At 37.4% G+C, this 23,119-nt stretch overlaps 1 protein-coding gene across 1 annotated transcript in view; it reads left to right on the forward strand.

Annotated features, from left to right (window-relative positions):
• Positions 1-8,567: 8,567 nt before the first annotated feature.
• pth2ra (parathyroid hormone 2 receptor a) overlaps positions 8,568-23,119 on the forward strand; it is a 67,820-nt gene continuing 53,268 nt past the window's right edge. The window contains exons 1-4 of the mRNA XM_062431144.1: positions 8,568-8,673; positions 12,102-12,212; positions 13,665-13,786; positions 16,679-16,776. Of these exons, the coding sequence (XP_062287128.1) occupies positions 8,568-8,673; positions 12,102-12,212; positions 13,665-13,786; positions 16,679-16,776 (437 nt within the window). The remainder of the gene's footprint in view (positions 8,674-12,101; positions 12,213-13,664; positions 13,787-16,678; positions 16,777-23,119) is intronic.

The raw sequence follows: 23,119 nt of genomic DNA on the forward strand, positions 1-23,119 counted from the left end.
AACAGCGCTGATCACATGTCGCACTGCTTCTCCAGGAATGTTGGTAAACAGAACGTCAGGTCTGAGTTGACGATGTAGAGCTGTAGTTGAGCTGCCCTCAGGTCCCGGAAGGAGACCAGCCCAGCCCAGCTCCCGGTGGCTGCTTTCACTGTTAACACCCACGGCACCCAGGGTGCCGATTTTGATGACCTTGGTTGTCACTACACCCAAGAGCCTCCGCATATCTTTGACTTTTTCTCTCCAACATCAGCTTTTGTTGTTGGCAGCTTCAGTTTAAAGGTTATTCTACTGTTGTTTTTTTTATACACAATCTGCCATCTTGCTGACAATGTCTTGTTTTGACATCCCCTGTGGTTCTGTGTGATTTTGGACAACTACAACTGTTGTGGAAAGTTTTACAAGGTACAAAGACATAAAAAATACATAAAACAAAGTTAATTGTCAAAGAAGTTGCAAACACTCTACAATCAATGACACAATCACTAACCATTATACCAATATCCGTATAGGAAAACACAATACAAGGATACAGTTATCTTGTATTTATGGAGAGAAAGTATATTGTTCAGCCAGCCCTTTCTCTAAAGATTGCAAACACAAACCAGACAGTTTTGTACCTCCAAAGGAGCAAGGTTAAAAACAGTCAGGTCCCTAAAAGGAGACTTCCACAAGCTGTTATGCCTTCTTACAAATGGATATGATCATGCGATGGTTTCACAGACACCTGATGGTCAGCGAAGGGAGGGATGTCTCCACAGATTTGCAGTTGACCCGAAAGGTCAGTAAACAACCCCTCAGACAGTTCAGCTCGCCTAGGAGTAAGATTTCTTCACAAACTTGTCTTCCACAGTAACACTGTGACATTTCTATCATATTGAATTGAGAACAAACAGCACTCCTCTAAATATTTGTCAAGTCAAGGCATATCAAGGCATCAAATAATGCAATATAAACTAACTCTCTGCTAGATGGATAGCATAGAGTTGACAGCAGGTTGATATGTGGAGCAGGCATTGAATGACAGCATATCATTGAGTTTGAAAACAACATTTATAAAACATATAATATATACAAGAAATACATCAAATGATAACTACTATGTAAATCGCGTTCACACACTAGTCAAGCCCCCTGCTACAAATTTCACCCATCTCTTGCAGTCCACAGAAAAACTCCTCTCACCTGATGGGGTCCCATCTATCTAGGCTTCAGTGCCTCCTTTTCATGTGCTTTGGCAGCACCCAGTCTCCTGGTTTCTGCAGATTATGCAGCTGGCCCTCCATCTCCTGCGGGAGTGCTGCTTTCACCTGTGTATGACTAGAGCTTAACATTTTGGTTTAAGTGCACACAGCAATTAAGCATTACATCTCCCAGGAGGTTTGAACAATTGACTTGCTTTTCTCAGGGGAGAGCCATTCCTGTGTTAATAGATCTGCCAGTGAGTATTTCATATGATGACAAACTTGTTTTGGTCCTTAACCTCAGGGCCATTAACACAAATGGTAGAGCTGTCATCTTTGTGAGTCCTGCTTGATCTTTTCATGAAATTAAAGCATCATCTTCATATAAGCGTTTTTTGATCTTTTGACCTTCAGAATGCAGTAAATGGTCTTTCTGGCATTAATTACATTAGATAGCATTAAAAACAATAACACAACTGAAAACACACATTTTGGATAATTTGAGAGTCCTTTTGCGAACAAATGTATGTTTACCTCTGCCAGCATTGACACATGATCCACACCAAGTGTCAATTTAACATAAATATTTAAGTAGGCATGGATCTGCTTTTGGGCGTTTCTAGATGACATCTTGTTTTTTTTCCTTCCTGTCAATTTTCACTGCTCTGCCGTAAAAGTCTGTCAGACCTGCTGCAGGGATTTCAGGTGTTGTTTTTGCATCTGTAAAGAGGACGTGGTTAAAATCACTGCACGTTTGGCTGCTGCATCTGCTCTAACGTTATCTAGTGAAACCAGATCAATAAAAGGAGTTAATGTTTTTCTTTCTGCTGAAATGCAAGTTCTGGTCAAAGCATATACATGCTTGTGAAGTGAGATGGTCTGGGAGCTTTGGTGGGGAGCAGAGTAGCATTGTTTAGTGCTGTATAAAGTTTTACACGAGGCAAAGAAAAAAATCTGATTAACATGCTGTTTTTTTATTGCTCCACCAGACTGACTGAGATCCCAAAATATCACACGAAGCAATTATCACTCTCCCTGCTGCTTATCTGCTCAGACCGAAAGGCAGACCTGATGCTACACTGTCTAATTTTATGAACAATATGCTACCGGTTGTTTTCTGCCAAATTCTTCTAGCAATACAGACATCATAAAATGTCCTTTACTTTCTTATCTATAGTCTGTATAAATTTTCTGTTTGGGTCAAGTAGACTCATCGTAGGAGTGGCAGTCAGAGTCTGTTTCAGTCGAATGGATACTGTGTCAGCGTCACATCGTCAGTTGGTTTCAGTCAGGTGGAGCCTCCAGGGATACATAATCACACATCCACTGTCTACAGCAGCTTTGTCATCTCTAAAAAAAAGTTTTTGGTAAGTGGTTTTAGGAATTTTAAGGATGGCTTCCACTTGTTTTGAGTTCAGTGTTTTACCACTTTAAAAAGAAAAGTCTTGACCAAAGAAAGTTGCATTTTCCTGGACAGAGCAGGGCCTTGTGGCAATAAAGCTACTGTGTCAACTTCACATGCCTTTTTTGTTGGTGAATAGATCATCAAATCGTCATACTGTACTCATACGTTTCCTGCTGGTAAGTGCAATCAGTCCAGGCCTCAGAGTAAATACAGGGGGACGCAAACCCTCATCAAGAACCTGAACCAAGTCTCAAGATTTACCGGTAAATGTGAAAGCAAACCAAAACTGAGAGCCTGGGTGTGCTGGGACACTGCATTTACTGACCTTTTTCTGGTGTTCTTACTGATGAATGTAACAATGACTGGATTTTAATGGGCTAGCAAGCTGGTGTTATCCCTTCAACCGCCTCTGGTTTGAGTGGGTATTGTGCTGGACATAATATGTGCTTTTCTGTGTCACATGGATAGGCTTGGCACCTTTAACGAATCCCACATCACATTTATCTTTAGCCCATAGCTTTTGTGGTAGTTCTTGCAACTCTGGTATGTCAATGTTTAACTGAGAAAGGTTTCCTAACCCTTCTGTTATTTGTGCTAGATGTTCGTTTTCCCACAAAAGTGCTCTGAAATGGGTATCTGTATGTTTTCATTCAAGCTGAAAATTGAGTTCCTTCTTCTTTAACCTCTCACCAGCAATCTTGTGGACACTGAGCCACCCATGATCTATTTCATTGTACATCTGGTGTTCTTGTACATCTGGCATGTGTGCTCAGCATGGATAGCGTGATCTTGGATTAGAGACAGGTGACCCCTGTCCCAGCCTGTGCAATGTTCTTTAAATCTGTGCAGATAATCGGCCACTGTTTCACCAGGTTGTCGTTTACAGTCTTTTATTGCTCCCCATCTCATGGTGACTGGGAAAGTTATTATAAGTCTGTCACAGAGTTCCTCCATATGTTTATGACACTCAGTGCTGCTGATATGGAGGCGGAGCGGATGCCTGGCTTGGTGTGTTGGGTCCCATTGCAGCTGTCTCCACCCGTACTGGGATCTCCAGGTATAGGTGGGTAGGGAGATCAATGTCAACAGGGATAGCAGTTGGTGGGAGTTGGCGTCTTGATGTGCATCTAAAGCAGGGAGGAGATCCAGTTCTTTCTGAAAATGTGAGAAATGAAGACATTGTTTAGTTTCTCCACCCACCCACCTCACTTTTGCTCCCCTGTTCATCACTTCGCTGTCTGTGTCTGCGTCTCTTGCAAATCCAACACAAGTTTCTTTTGCTCTGATTAAACATGAAAACAACCTTTGCAAGCAATCAAAAGAGAAATAAAACTTTAAAGAAAGTGTTTGACATTAATAAATTAACACTGAATTTGTTAAATCAAGAAACGTTTTCTTTAATTATGAAGTTAAAGTTAGGTTCAGTTTGTATTTGAAAAAAAGTGTATCCAGTCCCTACAATTGTGGCTCTGAAATGTGAATTTTGCATTTAAAATTCAAAACTTAATTTCCCAGCGTAGAATTTTACAATCTCAAGTCAAAGTCTTAAAATCCTCAAACAAAGGAATTAATATTCATCAATAATTTGGTGCAAACATGTTCAAACACACTCAAGACTCTGCCCATTCTGACCAACATTATAAACAGAAAGTCTGACTGATCTCAGTTGAGGTCTCCAGAATTAATACATTTATTCAGATGTCTGTTTTTTCTTTCTTTTTCAAGTAGTGCATATTTTAAACTTTTATTGAGTTCAATTTTTTGGGTCTTATATATTGTATTCGTATTTGCTTTTGAAGTCACATCAACTCACATGGAGTTATCTGCTATTGAATAAAGATTTGAGCGAAGTCAGATTAAACTTTATTCTGCATTAAACAAAGATAACAAGAAGCCAGTGAAAGACTGAATCCTGGATGTAGTGCATTGTTTGCAGGTAATGACAAAAATAGTTATTGGGTAACAGGATTATGTTCATAATCAGTGGTTTATTGTCTGAGATGAAAACGGGGCAAAACAGTTGTACTGACATTGGCCTTAAGGACTAAGACCATAAGATAACAGGTTGTTCCCCTGAGACCTACTTCTGATTTCTAAAGGTTGTTCATACTTGATTATATGTGTTGTAAGTGTAATTTCACTCACAAGAACTACATGGCCGAGGCAGCCCTCCAATCCTCAAAGGCAAGTATCAAACTGGCAACATCAAAACGACTGTGTAATGCATGAATAAACATTTGAAGTGGAGTGCTGTTCTACTTCTGATTTCTAAATCTAAGAATACCACATGCAAGCTCTCCTTCCCCCTCTTTTCTGACTGAATTTGATGCCAGACCATGCTCGTGTGGTCCACTAGACAACCTCTGTGCCTGTACACTGATTGAAATTGTAGGTTCTTCGTTAGAAATAAAAATCCCTCCTGCCCTTTGCCAAGATCAAATGTGGCTTCACAAAAACCACAGTTGGAACATTTTTATATATTTTTTTAATATGTACTATTAAGCTCAGGGACCTTGCTGGCCTATTTCCGTTTCTTTTAAAGCACAGGTCTGTAAATGCCTTAAGTTGCCACCTCTCTTGAATGAGCCCATCGATCTCCTGTTGCTGCCATACCTTTATATCCTCCAAACCTTTGTTCATCCTATTCATAAATTAACTCTCCCATCTTCTCTAACCTTCTCAACTGTCCCATTCAACCCCTCCAGTGCACATATCAGATCTGAGTTGCCCTTAACTCCTTCTCACTAACCTTAGATAAATTCACTAAAGCCACCTTATAAGCCCGTTCTGCTCAATCACACATTGCCAACTTGTTCTTCGCCCCTGATGCAAGACTCTCCAGCACTCATTTCTTTGGACTGATCTCCCGTTGCCGACTCTGCCTGCCTCTAACCTTCCCGCCTTGTCTGGTGTTTATCTGCCCCCGATAAACATGTCAGCATTCTTCCCTGTGTTCTTGTGCTGCAACTGGGTTCTACCTCCATCTATTACAAGAAGTGCATATGCAGTTGTCTTTCCTTTTGTCCTTTGATGCTATGGCTTCCACTGAAGTGCTATTCCTGCTTATTATCAGTTCCACTCCAAACCTTGTTTCTTGCCTGTGAGTCATTTTGCACTGGCTGCTCTCGCCAACTCTCAAGGTATACTGTAAATCAAGTGCTAGGGTATTCAAAAATCGAAGGGCTTATTATCAATAGGCAGCTTCACAACGTCGTCTTGTGTGAAGAAGAAAAAAAAAAGGTGATTAAAAGAAGAGAAGTGGATCTCACTGTTGATTGGACTTCAAAGGAAACACACTCATCTATATGAGATCATTTACACCTGAGATAACAGGAAGTACTAGAATAAAGTTACTGCTGTCAGTGATGATGAGAAGCAAGGCATAGAAAACCAGACGAACCATGGATTTAACAAGTTCTAGTCAGGCTTATATCCTGAAAAAGAGAGTTGCCATGTTGTCGTACATGTAATTGGTCTTGCCTGATTAATTTACAATGTCTTCTCGTATGCTTTAGAAGGGGATTTTACAAATCAAGGGTAGTATTACTGTTTTTTTAACTGTAGTCCTGAAAGTCTAAGGAAATAACCATGATGGTGTCATGAAGTTGTGAGACAGTGGGTACTCTTCATTATGCTAACCTAGAGACAGATCCCCCTCCATCATCATGGAGGATCTTCCAATCCCTTAAATGCACCTGGAAGAGATGAGGAGTGAGGCAAGAGGAGGCTCCTGTTGGAGCTTAGAGCGAGGAAGCACAGATGTATCCTACGTGTTAACTGGATGGCAGCTCCCCTTTGATTGAATGTGTTTATTGATTGGTCAGCTGATCAGGCAGGACAGTTAAAAGTCCATCACTATTAAGACCAAAGATCGAAGTGCAAGGAGAGATCCCCAAGGAGGTTTGTGCAAGGATAAATGAGACCAGCCTTCATGGAAGTCTTTTATGGGCAAATACGACCCTATTGGAAATCTGTTAGTGATCGGACGCTGCGGCTGATAAGACTGCTTTGATACTGCATCACAACGTCACTGCTGTTTTATACTAGAGTGGAGACACAATAAAGTGTAAAATGCAAGTGGATCAGTGGACAATTTTACACTTTATGCATTTTTTTTTTTTAAATCTTCCGCATCCAGTTAAAAATAGTTGATGTGTGTTAATTATGATCAACAAAAGAACCATAAACAACTTCTTCATTGATTAGAAGGATTTTTGTTTTCATGATCTATTGTTTCCCCCATTCACTTTTATCACAGATACAATTATAGACAGGGAGAGGAAGAGTCTGAACACTGAATAAATGCAGAATGCATCAGAAACTAAGGTGTAGGGAATTTGCATTTACCGTTCTTATTTTTTTAGTTACTATGGTAGCAGCATGGCTTTAGGCATTGCAAGGTGCTTTGGTCGATCCATCTCTTTTGTTCAGATTCCTATATTAAAGACTATTAAAAACCTTTAGTGTCCTCAGAGGATGAACCTTAATGACTCTGGCCAACTATAACAAAACTCATCTTTATTTAGAATAGAGTGTATTATGTTGGTTGTTTCCCTTATGAGACAGTGGAAGGTTTTTATGGTTCAGTCAGAATGTGGACAAGAGCAGGACTGACGTCATCTTCCTAATGGGGGCCGCTGAGTTCATCTTGTGTCCTCATTAATACAAACCATTTTAGATGGACAGGGAAATCCCAGGAAGTTGTATAATCAAAGCTAACTTTACTGACTCTGAATATTTAATAAATAATTTGTTTTTTAAATGAAAGGACAGTTTTTTCAACACCTTTTTAAATTGAGGCTTGATTGATTAGACACATTGATTTAGAAGACTGTCAATCATGAAAAAAGAAACTTTATTTAAAGACTCTGTTTTTCCTTACTCTTTTAAACTGTGGTTTGATAGATTGGGGTTGACACAGACGCAGGTGGTCTTTTAAATTTCACAACAGCTGACTGCATAGTGACTCTCATTTGAAATAAAACAGTGAGCAATCAATTATAAAATGAATTGCAAAAAATGTATTAAAGACTAAAATGGCAGGCCCAGTTGCCTTTGACTTTGCACTTCTGTAATATATTTCCTGTTGCCTAGATGATGGAAAATCCTTATAGAAAATGTTTTCATTTCCGAACCAAGAAACCACCACACAAGATGAGCTTCATCAATCACAAACAATAAATCATTTAGGAAATTTAAAAATCTTTGCTCAGCAAAGGCATTAGCTACAGAGCTTCCTTTCATGCATAAGACATGAATGGATCAGCTTTTTTTAAGAAGTAAAAACTATTTTTAACAAAGCTCATGATACTGATTAACTGACTTGAATAACTAATTAGAATTATATAAATTGTTAATCAATATGTGGAAGGCTAGACAAGTTAAAAACCACAGAGTAAATTTGGCCTGATGGTAGAGTAGAAAGTAAATGTTGGCACAATAAGGGCTATGGAGCAGACCCTTTTTTATTGGGGCTTTGGCATCCAATAATTTACCTTCTTCATTTATTTATTTTTTTCCTGATTTTTAATTCAGAAAGTCACACAAGAAACCCTGTGAGACAGAAAACAAAATGGTTGTATACACGAGGACAGGACATTGGACGTATTTTACTAGCATCATTTAACGTAAATGAAAAGGTAGCCAATTAAGATTAACTGAGCGACAAATAAATGAAAGCATGAACATCAAGAATCCTCCCTGTAAATATTAAATTCATTACATAGTTTTAAATCCTAAACTGAAAACAAAACACTAAATGAATGGAGACACGAGAAATGTGCAATTAAAGGTTGTTAATTACAGGTTCTGTTATTGTTTTTGTACTTGTACTTGTTAGCCACAAATGTTGGCCTGGCTCACAGCAGATGGTAAACGACAAAGTGCCCCCAATGTTTTTGAAAACCTAATTACAGGCGACAGGTGACTTGGACATGTAGACGCAGGGTCACAGATCTGATCTTGTTTGTTGTGCTCCACAGATGGGGTTTGATGGTCCTCTCTCTGCACAGGAGCAGATGTACATCCTTTATGAAATCAAACTGCAGTGCTACCAGAACCTCTCCAACATCGACCCGGGGACCACAGGTACAAAATGAAGTGATGTAGTGTTACATTTTTGCAAAAGGTTAAACAATGTTTTACTGGCCAATTACTATGATGTAGGACGCAAATCATGTGATCTTTAATATCAAGACTGAATGGAAAGACCATTGTTTTTTATAATGGCACTTTAAAATGCTTTCCTTGCACAAGCACAGTCATTTTGTGGGCAGAGCAGAGTGGATATGAGTCACATTTTGGCTCGAGTTTTTCAAGTGATTCTGACTCTCTACATAGGCTAACTATAGATAAAACTGCTCTGTTTCAAAGGTTTTTGTTATTAACTTATGTTGGCAAAAGATGAAGGAATGGGTGCTTGAAAAAACAATGTAGGATATACAATATGTTAAAATATTAAAGTGTTTTAGTATATTGTATGAGAAATCATCTGCAAATAAGTGACTAATGATGTGTATTGCATGGTTTAATTTACTTCCCTGTATAAGATAATCAGGAAAGGTATGTTTTAAGATTAATTTACAAACAAGGGGCAAGTGCAGTGAATATACATCACAAGTTTAGAGAGGTAATTAAGAAACACATTTAGATATCTCAGATAATGAGTCTGAGGTAGCCATACAGACATACATTATGGGGGTGGTGTTGCCACATCACAGTTAGGTCAGTAATGACCTGATGAATCCAGTTATAGAAGCCCTTTATCTTCAATTTCACCCACCTCATAGTATCAAACTAGTACTTATTGGTTGTTCTTATAGAGCCCTTTGCTCTAATGTACAATACACTGATGATATATGTGCTGTGCTTCAAAGAGCTACAGATGCAGACAGTGAGTTGTACTTTCTGGGGGACCTGCACATTTACAGGCTTTCTTCCTCCTATGCTCTGAAAAAGAGATTACTAGTTCTAATAAATGTATGTAATTGCACTCAGATGATGAACTTGCCTACCAGGATGAACTCAAATGCACCGAATCACACAGTAAACTTTTCTCTCAGGCCATATCCATCACAGTTGGTTTTAGTGAACACAGTATAGTAGCTATAGCAAGAAAAAGTAAAGTACTGAAGGCTGGGCCAAGGATTGTGCTGCAAAGATCTTATAAAAAATGTTAAATGAAGCCATATATATGGACACATCTGCAGGTCCACATCAAAAAATAAAATAAATAAAACACAAGACAATACAAGGACAATACAGTATAAATATATACAGGGTTATGAATCCTTTTGCGAAGAAAAATGTATTAATGTTATGAAAACAAATCTACAGTGGGACAGAGATATTGCACTATGCTTGTTCTTGGAGAAGTTACAGAATGTTGTTGACACGCGTGCACCAATAAAAAATACAAAAATTCATTGTGAGAAGTACTTTGGCCCCGCGGCTCGATCAGTAATGGAAAACTTGAATGGCTCACTGGGATGAAATAAAATGTACTTCAATAATTCCATTCGACTCTGTTCAATGGAATAAATACTATGAACTCAGAAACAAGGTAAAACTGTAAAAAAAAAAAAAAAGATCTTATTACCAGAACATGATTTATGAAGTAAAGCATGATGGGTGGAAATTATGGAATATTTTTTTAACAATGTAGGTTTAAAGCAAAAAAAAACCCAAACCAAAACAAAACAAACCTTTAATGTCAGTAAAAAATGATGAACACTCTGGATCGAATAACCTTGATAGTAAATTAATAAGAATTATAGCTGATTACATTTGTAAACCGGTATGTTACGTTTAACTAACTTTAGCTTGAAGGAAAGTGTTTTCCCTCAATCAAAGAAAGATTCCAGTATCTGAGAACAGCAGGATCGCGTTAAGTAGGGTGAAAAGCAGACCTACTGTATCGGCTCTTGGTAAACTTAAGGAAAGATGAGCTTCTTTCAAATTTTAAACTGTTTCTCAGTCAATGCCTTAACACAAATGAATGAGTCAAATAGATGATAAAAAAAAAAAAAAAGATGGCGCTTGATTGCTTGATTTCAGTGCTGCTTTCAATCTAATTGACCATGAAATACTACTGAAAAAAACCTTCGGCATTATGGTTTCAGTGCAAATGTTGTCAGCTGGATGAGACATTTCTAACAGCTAAAAGAAGGCAGTGTGTGTGCTTTAATCGGTGCTTTTCAGCTGCAAGAAAGCCTGAGTGTGGAAGTCCCCAAGGTTGCTGCCTTAAGTCTCTCCGCTTCTCAATTTTAACCAATGATCTTCCCCTTGTGTTAAATAAGTAATCTCTGAAGATGTACGCTGATGATTTTACATTGTAGAAATCTGCTAACAGTCTTAATTAACTAAATGATGTCCTGCAAAGTAAATTGAATGTGTATCAACTGGGTAAAACATAATTACCTCGCATTAATGTATCCAAAAGTGTATTATCTTTGGATCAAATCATGGATTGAGGAGTGAGTTGCTTCTCTTCCTCTCGATGAGGTGTATAGCTTTAGAGCAGATCCATGAAGCAAAGCTTTTGGTTTTTGCCCTGGATGAACAGCTTATCTGGTCTTTCTGTATTGACAGGATTGTAGCCAAAATGGTTATTGCAGTGTCTGCAGGTTCAGGACGTGTGCCTGTTTCCTGACTAATCACTCAGTCAGACAGGTTATACAATCGCTGAGTCAGTCTCATCTTGACCATTTTTCAGTAGTTTGGTGAAGTGTGACTAAATAAGATTTGCACAAGCTTCAATTTGTGCAGAAGAAACCTACATGTAGCTCTTCACTGTTCATCTAGGATGAGTGTAGAGGGCATGCATGAAGCTCTCTTCTGGTTAAAAGTTATTAAGCAATCTCCTAGTCCTGTTAAATGTGCCTAAAAGATAACACTCGAAGATCTCACATATCAATGATAGACACAAGTTTACCAGACAGGTGACACAAAGTCATGTATTAGTCCCTGCACCTAGAACAATGTAGAGAACAGGTTTGTCTAGAGCTAACACTCAATGGAATATGCTACCATGTTCCCTAAAAAAATTCATTAGCAAAGCATGTATTAAAAAAGAAATTAGTAAAGAAATAGTTATTGCCAGTTTGAGAATGGACCTTCACTTTTAGTTTGGTGTATGACTGTATATTGCTTGGTCTTATTGTTGTTGTTAGCTAGGCAATAAATCATCTGACTATATTGTTTGGAAATAATGCTTTGACGTTGAAAGGGTTTTGTGTGGATAATGGGTGATCTGGGAGGTGCTGGGTGGGTGTGAGGGCTTTGGGTTTTGTGTGTTGTTGTTAAGTGTTTATGCATGTTATTGGTAAGTGTTTGTATTTTTATGTGTGGACCCCAGGAACAATCGTTACTACCCTTTTAGCAACTTATGGGGATCGAATTTAACAATTCATCTATCTAGAGTGAGGTTAGAGTTCAATTACTGTCACAAAAAATGATTTACAGTGCAATGTGAATTTATAGGCTCAAATCATGACTTTCTCTCTTGCTCGCTGCAGACGAAGTGTGCCCTCCAGACTGGGATGGTCTTATTTGTTGGCCCCATGGATCCCCTGGGCTGGTTAGCAAGGTCCCCTGCCCATCGTACATCTATGACTTCAATCACAAAGGTTAATAATTTATTTTCCTTATTTTGTTTTTAGGGATGTACCATCAACAACAAACTTGAAGACTGCAAGGAACGTAAAATGTAGATTAAATCAGGATGGAGCTACTACTTATAAAACGTGCTCTGTTTTATTGCATTTATTAGTCTTATATACTGGGAAAGGATTAAAGGCTCACTCACACAGGTGTTTTCACTTGTTCTGGCCAATTTGTCTGGTTCAGGTTGGAGAATGCTAAGAAATACTACATGTATAAGAAATGTTACTTGGTGTGCATGTACTGAGACTTTTTTCAAAGCAGATATTTTGATGTGTTATAGCAGGAAAAACAGGTATTATTAATAACAGTAGCATTGTTTTTACTCCTGTGACTAGTTGGAAAACTGCCATAACTATAATGCAACAAAGCATCGTTTTAACCCCCACACAGTCCTGAGTCTAATCATACAAAACAATTGGATTCACCTGTGTAGGTTTACCATGTGGGCGTGCAAGCCCTTTCATTTTTACAGGCTGAAAGAAAAATTGCAAAAAGGTTATGTTCACAAAACATGCTGAAGTGGCCCAAATTCAAAGTTGGCCTCCAAGTGACTTAGATAAGATTTTTTTTTCACTTACGTGTGAGCAAACCAAATCAGATTTTTTAATATAAAATCTTGCATATGTGTACCTAGATCTGATTCATTTCCTATTTTTGACTATGCATCTGCTCTTACTTGTGCATGTGCATATTGCCTGTCATTCTATTTCAGTGTTGGCGCGTCACAGCGAGGTAAAAAATAACATGGATGAGAGCAACAACAGTAATGGGGGTCAATGTAGAGATGAGGGAATTTTATTTTATTTATTTTTTATTTTTATGGAGACGCTCATATTCAAGCCATAACCAAATGCTAAAACAGCCATGTTTATCTAAATGTTAAATCTAAATTGAGATTTAACATTTAGATTTAGATTGATTTTCTTTTAAATATACACATTTTTAACAATTATATATATATTGTAGAACATGTTTTACATGAATTTCTGTCTGAATTGAAAGAAAAATGAGTTAAATGTGAGGAAAGGAAGCTAAATATTCAAAATACATCAGCTATAAAACTGGATCTGAATTTTACAATCGGCACCCCATAGTTTCAGACCTCAGTGGTGTCGGGTCAGATACACGTTACTTACAAATATATACTGTATGTGAACTATCAGTACAAAAGATCGGATCTGACTAAAAAAACCCATATTGAGCATTTAAAGCCTGTAATGTAAACATAGCATTAAGCAGGTTTATGGGCAAATCAGAACCAGAACAGTACAAAACAACAAATAACATAAGTAACATAAACCTTTTATGAATAGTTTCCCATCAGTATTAAAATGTTTAAATCATAACAAAAACTGTAATTGAAATAAAAATGTGTTGTAAACGTCCAAAATCATGTCCAAAACATATTTTTACAGGCTATGCTTACAGAAAATGTGATGGCAACGGTTCCTGGGTGTTTGTGGAGCGCTGGAACAAGACATGGACTAATTATTCAGAGTGTCTACGCTTCCTTCAGCCCAGTGATCAAGAAGGGAGAGTAAGTATGGCTGTGATTAACAAATCAAAGTCGTACTCATAAAAAATACATGAAGGCATGTGTTAAACACACAGGTTGTTCAGATATGCAGCAGTGGGAGATCAAAATCCCATAGGATCCCTCGGGGAAGCTAATGTGGGGGCTGACTGAATGTTTTGAAGATGCTAGGCTACCATATGTGTCATCTTATGTAAGGACACAATGTGCAAATTTGGTTGTTGGATGATATTTGCATCCAAACACATGGCTGTCTAACAAATGAACAACTCTAAGTAGCTCCCACCTATTTTTGCTCATTACTCCTTCATATGAAGAATCAACTTTTGACCCCTTACCGCAGTCTGCATGCTGCATGAGTTGTTAGCAGTTTAGTTAAGTGGTTTTACGTTCTCAGACTGTCGTCTTTTTCATCATCTGAATCATTTTTACAGGTCTCATGAGGTAAAACTATGCTATTTCATTAGAAAAAAAAAGCAATGAAGTGTTTTGCTTTTTTCCTCCTCACCTGTTACCTGTGCAATCCAAATACCAAAGATTTATCTTCATCGTCATGGGTACAGAGTAGACTCATCGTTATTTTTTGGAAATTGAATCTGCGCTCATTGGGACGGATGCTCCACCAGGATATAAATAAAGAAACAAGATGTGGAATTCATTACATGTTCTACTTCAACAGACAACTTATTGCTGATAGCTAAGGCAAGGCAAGGCAGATTTATTTATATAGCGCATTTCATACACAATGGCAACTCAATGTGCTTTACATAAAAAGCTTTACATACTAAGGACATTTATTTATAGCTACATGTATAAAGAATACACACACTGAAGAAAAAAATCAAGCAAATGAATAAAAGATATTACTTGGTAAGAAATTGTTGGTGATAGAGATGGAAGCACATGATTTAAGGTTATAAAAGAAAGGCACCACGCTAGGGACAAACAACTGATGTAAAGTAATTCATTTTTTATTCAATCATCAGCAATCACAGGAAAGTGCATTTGAATTGCTTTGTTGCCGAGTTTTGTGCCGACTATTTCAGCTTGTTCTGGAGCTGGTGTGCAGGCTAGAGTGGCTTCCCAGCAGGGTGGAGGCCAATTAGCCTGCAGGGCTACGCTGTGGAGATATCTCTGGGGCCGCTATGTTCCCAGGCGACTCCGTGAATGCAGCTTGGTTAGTGAGCAGTGAGCCTGACAGCGTGGCCTCTTAGCCAGTCTGGTAGTCTTGCTTCAGGGCCAATGGATGGGAGCCCATGCCCCAGTGCCTCGGCTGATGCGTCACTGGCGCTGCTCCCTGAGGCACTTAGACATGGATCAGAAGTCAGCTGTGGGCTGGTAGTACAGTCTTTGTTGATTCTTTGTGATTATGTGGTTAAAGGTTGAATAAAATGTTCTAACTATAGTAACTTCTTCAGCTAGGCTTTGTGGTTTTAAAAAAGCAACAAAACACACAAATGCAACACAAATGGAAACAATTGTTCAGTTTGAAGCTGAGGTACCCTGAGGCCTGTTTAAAAAGTGGAATTGTGAGCGTGCTCTAGGTGAGAAACAAAATAAAGGAAATCTTTAAAATATAAGAAAAAGTAAAACAGTGTTTCCTGAGGTTTGAGAACCAGCCTAAAGAGCTTTTATGAGTTAGTTTTGGGTGTGGATAACGTGCTTCTCACCGAAACCTCAATGGTATATAAATGAGGAATATATATTTCTTTGTTTGACACTTTTCCTTGCTCTCTAGTCATTTTAATGCAAATTGTACATGCACAAAGTCACATAATTCAATACACTATGGTCAATTAATATAGTGATTATATAAAACATTAAGAAACCACATAGCTCAACATTAATTCTTATTTTAGCATATACGCCTAAGTCTACTTATACGGTACCTTTCAACTGCAATAGAAGAATTAAATATTAAAAAGGCATTAAGTAAAGAAATGCAATATAGAAGAGTAGAAGTAGAAGATAAAAGGAGGTAAAATAAAATAAACAACAGATATGTGATGCATAAAAACTGAATTCTGCCTCTACATGTTTAGTTTTGACTCCGGGGACAAAAAGCACATTTGTCCCAAATTATCTGAGAAGTCGGGACTACTTTAAGTTCCCCTATTTAGCAATTAAATCTCCTCACAACCACATTATGGTGTGGTATAACCTTTTTATTTGTTTATGTTCTGCTAATCTACTCTAAGTCAGGGACCTAAAGTTTTCCCACCTTTTTTATATTGAACCCATTCATCTTTTGATGTTGTCTAAAGGGAGATTTGTCATTCTTCTCAATGAAAATTAAAAATAAAAGGGCAGTTCCCAGAAAACGGAGCATCTTTTGTTTCTACTATCAGCTGAATCTTCTAGCTCCTTTGAGCCAGATCAGTGATTGTTCAGGCTCAGATAAAGAAGAAGTTATTTCAGGTCTAAGATGAAGTTATCTTCGATTTCAGACAAATAGGTTCTTGTTAAAACTCCTGATGCTCTCTCTGGTTTGAAAGTGTTTGTAAAGCCCATCATTTGTCAGAGATTAAGGATTTAAAGCTGCCACATTCTGACTCTACCCTTTTTCTGTTTTAATTAACTTCAGACAAAACACACACTGACACGGCAACCCATCAGGGAAAGGGTTACTCATCCATTCTTTGACTTGTCATACTCAAAGGCTATGGCAGCATACACATCATTAAGCTTCAGCTTTAATATTCATGGCACCTGTTGTTCCTTCATCCGGTCAAAAATGCAAATATGATATAATTAGACTCCTAAAACATGAATGGTGAACATTGTCTTATTCTCACAGCAACCTCCTATTCATTGAGGTAGCTGTGAGTCATGGCTGTGTGTCTGAATGAATAGCTCTTAAACTGTATCAAATATTGCTTCTCTTTGTGTTCACAGCAAGACTTCTTTGAGCGGCTGTATGTCATGTATACCATTGGCTATGCTGTATCCTTCAGCTCTCTGCTGGTGGCCATCTTCATCATTGGATACTTCAGGTAAGAGAGGAGTTTGTAATGCATAAGCGACAAACACAGCATTATATTCCATCAGTGGAATGACTTCAGGAAGTACTCTGCTGCTGTGTCTTGTATGTTCGCATCCTGCGTTAAATATATATCAGTTGCAGGGACTACAAAAGGTTCAAAGGTCCATATTATATCCCTTTAACTTTATATACCTTTATATTATACCTTTTTCCACGGGTTAATAGTTCCCTGTGGTCTTCATAAAGTGTATCTGACATGCTTAGATCAAAATACCACAAGGATCAAACACCACAGCAGCCTTGTCATCCTGTCTATACAGCCCTGCTCACAATGGCTAGTTTGAGTGTAAATAGACTTAGATTTTGTTATGATTTTATTGCAATAAACAGATCAAATGGATGCTGAAATAACTACATCATGATGTTGATTTGTAAAAAAAAAAAAAAAAAAAGCCTAAATTCATCCTTTGTCTGGTCTGTCAGAAAGATGACAAGCAAATAACTTTTTTAAATGCTTGTTTTTTTAAATGGAGTTCAGATCGATCAGGACTAAAAAGGCATAAATACAGCAGTGACGCTATTGCTTATACACAGTTATCTCCACACTGTGCAACTTTAACATTATATGAACTTATCAGCATTTATTATTGATGACAGCAGCTGAGGTGGTGTGTTAGTCTAGTGTTAGCTCCGGCTGGGTTGAGAAGCAAAATGAAGATAAATTCAGTTAATCTGAAAAGTTTAAAAAAAACAAACTCCTCCCGCTGGTAAACTGCTCCAGATCAGAGCAGTAGGGTTTTTATTCCTCCAGAAGATGAGACAGCAACAGCGGCACCGGGCTCCCCAGGCTCAGCATTCCGTCTGTCTGCAAGCAGCGGCTCTGTCTCTCGGTCCAGCTCCACGATATGCACAAACTTTTCGCCCTTTAACTTCATTTCACCCCATGTGATGTAAGAAAGGCATCAAATCTGAATGTCTTGTTGAATCACAAGAGCACAGAATGTGTTAGAAGAAACATCAGAGACCCAAATACATACACAGAAGCACGGAATAAGTGAGCTTATCATAATACAGCCCATTCAAAGCTTCAAAATCATGTATATTCAGGTTATCCAGTGGGTTTTGAAAAGTCTCCATGATATGTAATGTTCACTGTGACACCTGCACCGTGGATCGTGAGTAAGGTTAAAAACATTTTGCTTCCAAGTTAAGTTTTCAACTGGAAAAGTGGCAGTTTTATTCCATCAAGCTCATGCTTTGTGAGCTCTGGCCAATTGTTTCGTTCCAACTTATCTCTGAATTTTAAATATTTTCCCCCCTTTTTTTCTTCTCTGTTCTGTATCCCTTCTCTAGTGAGTTAATGCTGAAATGGGATTTTAAAAAGTCAATTTCATGTCAATTTTATTTATAAAGCACCAAATCACAACAAAAGCTACCTCGGGGCACTTTATATACTTCATACACTTCATATAGAGCAGCTCTAAAAGTGTACTTTTCAATTACAGACCCAACATTTCCCTAAGGGCAAGCACTTGGCCAAAATCAGGTCATTTCCAGTTGCAAAGAAAAAAAATGTATGCAAGCCAGTATCCTTTGAAGCTAAAGAAAAATCCACATCACTGCATGTTTCACATCTGATGCCAACATAAAGTGCTAATGCATGAAGTAGTTTGCCCTTATAGAAAGTAAGGGGTATGAAGTGGCACTGTGGATGGCTGTGTAGTGAGTTAAGTAGGAGAGCAGAGCTTGTGTTCTGTCTGTACAGACGTTCAATTAACATTTGCCTTTTTATTAACTGTTACCAAGATCTTCCCTTAACCCCTTAGCAATTATTTTAGTTGTGTTTATTTTCTGTAACACATTATTTCCCTTATCTTAATCATGCTGAAGTTGCTATAGTGTAAAAAAAATGTTGCAAATTTGTCCAGTATTGATATTCTTGTCTGGCACTGTATAGATGTATTCACATTATTCTACTGCTTCTGTGACAGGAAAGCTGAACACCTCACCTGAATGTTAATGTTTGTTTAATGAGGTGTGGTACAATGTATGTTAGAAGTAGGGGCAGTGTAACAATACTTGTGGTAAATTAATCCAGTGCAACAATAATGAAGGAAGACGAACTCAATGAATAAATAATCACATCCGTTATAATATTTACCTTGGAACTTGTTTAATTACTATTTCATGTCACTGCTGAAGGGCGGGCTACACATCTGGCATCCGCTGGAACAAAATATTCTTCTCATTTCACACTCAGTACTAAAATACAGGATGTTTCCAACTTAATGCTAATCATAGGGAAAATGGAGACAATGTTCAATTGGAGCCTTTCCAGGTAATTAAGTGATAAGCAGAGAGTCACGGATGCACAGCGGGTCAGATCAACATGAAAAATAACCATGTTTGTCTGCAGGGACTCATGCAATACATTATATATGGATAATAAAGTTTCCACTAATAACTAAATACTGAACGAATATTTATGTGGGTTTAAATCTACAAGTAGTGCAAAGTAACATAGTTTTCTTCAAGAATTATGGGAATTATAATGAAATCAAAAGCCCATGAAATAAAATATTATTGAATAGCTGTCCAGGCACAAGCGATCACTGCTTTCATTTTCAGATTAGTCAGTGAAGGTAGAAACTGGAGGTAGAACAATACAATTATTAAGTAAAAATTATTAATATATAAGTATATATAAGTATTTGAACAACATGTAGGTGTATTACCTTGGATTCAGCCGGAGTTTCTTGTGCTGCCGACGGACATCCTGCATGATGAAAGAATGAATTGTGCACTTAACTTGAAGTTTTGTTAAACTTCTTAAGTTTGCTGTGACGCAGCATAGCTTCAATCAATCAGACTTTATTTGTATAGCACTTTTCATACAATAAAATACAAGGTGCTTTACACAATAAAAGCAAGCAAAACAAAGCAGAAGCAAAAGACAAAGACACACACACACACACACACACACACACACACACACACACACACATAAACATGCATACACACTTGAAAGAAGGCAACTGAAGTACTATCTTACTCTCAGCAATTTGCAGTGAGGAAACACCAGAGTGAATAAAACCAAATAAATAAAAGGAGCTAAAAAGAAATAAGGAAATAAAGTTCATAAAAATAAATAAATAATAAATAATGAAATAAAATAATGATAATAATAAAAAGATGATGACTTAATAAAAATAAATTGAAACCAGAATTAAAAAGTTAGCATTTATACGAAGACCTAATAACATCAACAGCAATGATACAATAAAGAGGCTAAATCAACTAAATAAATAAAGGATAGAATATAATAAAACCTATAAATAAATAAAAAAATGTTGTCTTAAGTTTGCTTTAAAAAATGTCCACACTCGCACATTTTCACAGATCCTGTGAGTGACTTTCATTTATTGGATTAACATTTACGGCTAGTAGATCAGTTTATATCCATTTTGTGAAAAGTGGAGAGATGAATTAAGAGATACAAGTAAACAGGCAGCCGTCTCTCTTCATGCACCGCAAACAGCCTTCTTATTGAAAAGGTTGATCATTTTCAGAAACATTTTACAGTGCCTTTGATGTAGTAATTGCACTGGCAAGGCTATCCAGGTTTATTTTGGAATTTTACAGTGGCTGTAATCATCCCATCAGCACTTCAAAAAACCTTTTGGAAATCCCACCCCACTTGAAAATGCATATAATAGAGGAGTAGACATAGCTGAAGTGGTCCTGCCTTGAAACTCACAGTCTGGGAAAGATAGATGGCCGACATTGAGAGACAGACTAGAGAAGCACAAGGACAACACAATCTGAATTATGATTTCCAATTTTAAAAAAAAGTTTGCTGGTAAGAAGAACTGCTGAGAGTTCAACAACTCAGTGTCCATGTACGTAAATACTAATGATTGAGATTTGACATCACAAGAAACACATTTCTCAGATATTTAATACTTTACACGATTGACCATTTTCCCAAAGCGTAACCATTAGGTTTTGACTTTTAAATAATTTCCATGTAATTATAATCCATCATAGTAATGGCTGTGTCACTGTTAATGAGTACTCAGTGTAAAAAGAAACTGCCTGCTGTTTTGCTCCATTATTTTCACAACATGTCTTGAGTGCAGAGTTTGATTAGGAGAGATCGAAGAAGAAAGTCGAGTCAACAAGATGAGTGTCTTAAATAGGAAAACAGAGCACATTATTTGGATCTATTAAGACTAAAATTTCAAAGAACCATCATGATGGCTTTTGACAAAAAAAAAAAAAAGGTCTTATCTTCGCTCTGTGTTTAACTTCATAAACAAGCTTTTAAATCTCTGATTCAGGCTCCTCCTCAACCTCTTTCAGTTCTTTCTGCCTCACTGTAAACAATGTTAAACACCTAATTTGGAGCTTGATTTATAAAGCTAAAACACATTAAGCTTTTCAAGCTGTCAACAATTAAATGGCTGCATTTATTGACAAATCAAGTAGACAAGCTGTCATTACTGCAGTGCCGTCTCACGAGTAAACACTGTGTACTGTATGTAAAAAGGTTCTAACTTGCCAAAAAAAATATGTACAGGAGAGGCTGTAATAGTGGTTATACATTGAAACTATAGCCATCATTTCCCATAAAATAAAAAGTTTATAATTTAAAAAAACTTTTAAATGACATGGCTAGACATCTTTCCAGGGCTGTTGCCAGCGGCTCTAGCAGTAAACCTAGTGTTAAAAAAAGGGAATATAAAAATCACATCTGCTCCATGAAATATATTTTAGCTTTGTAAATCTCATTTAAAGTATCAACATTTTGATCTCATTTTGAGCTACATTTTCTGGACAAAATTAAAATGTTCTAATTTTTATGAAAAGGTGTTTTCTCATGATTACAATGAAATAATCAGAGATTAATTGCTTAAAAAATAAGCTAGCAAATTCTTTCTGGGTGTAAGTAGCTGCTGCACACGGCTCATTCATATACATAAACACCTAAAGCTTTATTGCCAGTTTGATTGGACTGATTGCACTCTGGGGATTTGAAGAAAACATCTGTCCTGTGAGCTGAGGAATCTGCCCGCTTGATAAACTGGGAGCATATCAGATATATCACCTGGAGCCAGACCAAAAGCAAATCCTTAAAGTAAATCCTGTGAACAGGTAGCCAGTGGAGTAGTTTGAGAATTGGGCTGATTAAATTGTTGGTGCACTTTGAATGAACTGAAGCCTTTGGATGGCTTTTTTATGAAGGAGAGCATTGAAGAGAGCATAACAATGATCTGTTCTGCTGGTGAAAAAAGCAGGGACGTGTGAAGTGTTTCCAAGTCTGACTGAGATAGAAAGTGGTTCCATGGCCAAATCAGTGTTTTGATGTTTCAGTCAAAAACAAAAAAACCTGGACAGTTTCAGGAGGAGAAGGAAGGATAACGACTTAATTAGGGTATTGCCATCTTTAATATTGACAATAATTTAAAAAATCCTCAATTGATAGAACAATTTAAAGAGGGAGGTTTAAAACCCATCTGGCTCTCATGGGAATAGAACAGTGCCTAGAATATTACATTTAGAGTAATGTATAAGACCAAGAAATACATTTTCACATTTGAGAGCCTTGAACCAGTGAATGTTTCTGCATTTTTGCTTTAAAAATTACTTGCAAAATCAAAAGCTGGCAGGTCTAAACAAAACTTAATGTAGCACAAATAGAGCACACTAAACATAAAAGAACAGAACAAATGATCCAACAAAGCTGAAATAAAACCAGGATTAAAATATAGACTGAACTAATGAAAAAACAGGGAACAAATGATGACAAGACACCAGGGCAGGCTGGAGGCTGGGAAGACACAGGGAGCAGGCAGGGCTAACGAGACTGATGCAGCTTAACTGATTAATGAGATCCAATTAAGGATTAACTTTAGTCAGACATGCTGAGTCAATTACCTACATAAACACTGTCATCTTCTTGAATATCAGGATAATTATGTCATCACTTGTTGAGTGGGAGGATTTTCAGTAATAATAAGCAGCAACAAATTGACAGCAGGAACAATAAAGGTAGTACCAATTGAAATATATATTGTTATGTATATAGAGTAGGTGTTTCAGAGCAATCCAGTCCACTAATAACTGCCAACCATCACTACACTTACTCATGACTTCTCCAGTCAGTGAGAACAACAAAACATATTCAATAGAAAGAGGGGGATGCAATGAAAAGTGCAGAGCTGGTTTCTGTTATAAAATTCTGCATCGACAGCGTGCCACTGCTAGTGCCAAGTAATGTACGAGCTGAAGGTCCTTTATAGAAACGAGTTGCTAAGTCCTTCACAGCATTTTTGGTCACTATAGTTATGAGA

This window comes from Scomber scombrus, chromosome 13 (genome assembly GCF_963691925.1).
Source record: "Scomber scombrus chromosome 13, fScoSco1.1, whole genome shotgun sequence".
NCBI classification, from domain to species: Eukaryota; Metazoa; Chordata; class Actinopteri; order Scombriformes; family Scombridae; genus Scomber; species Scomber scombrus.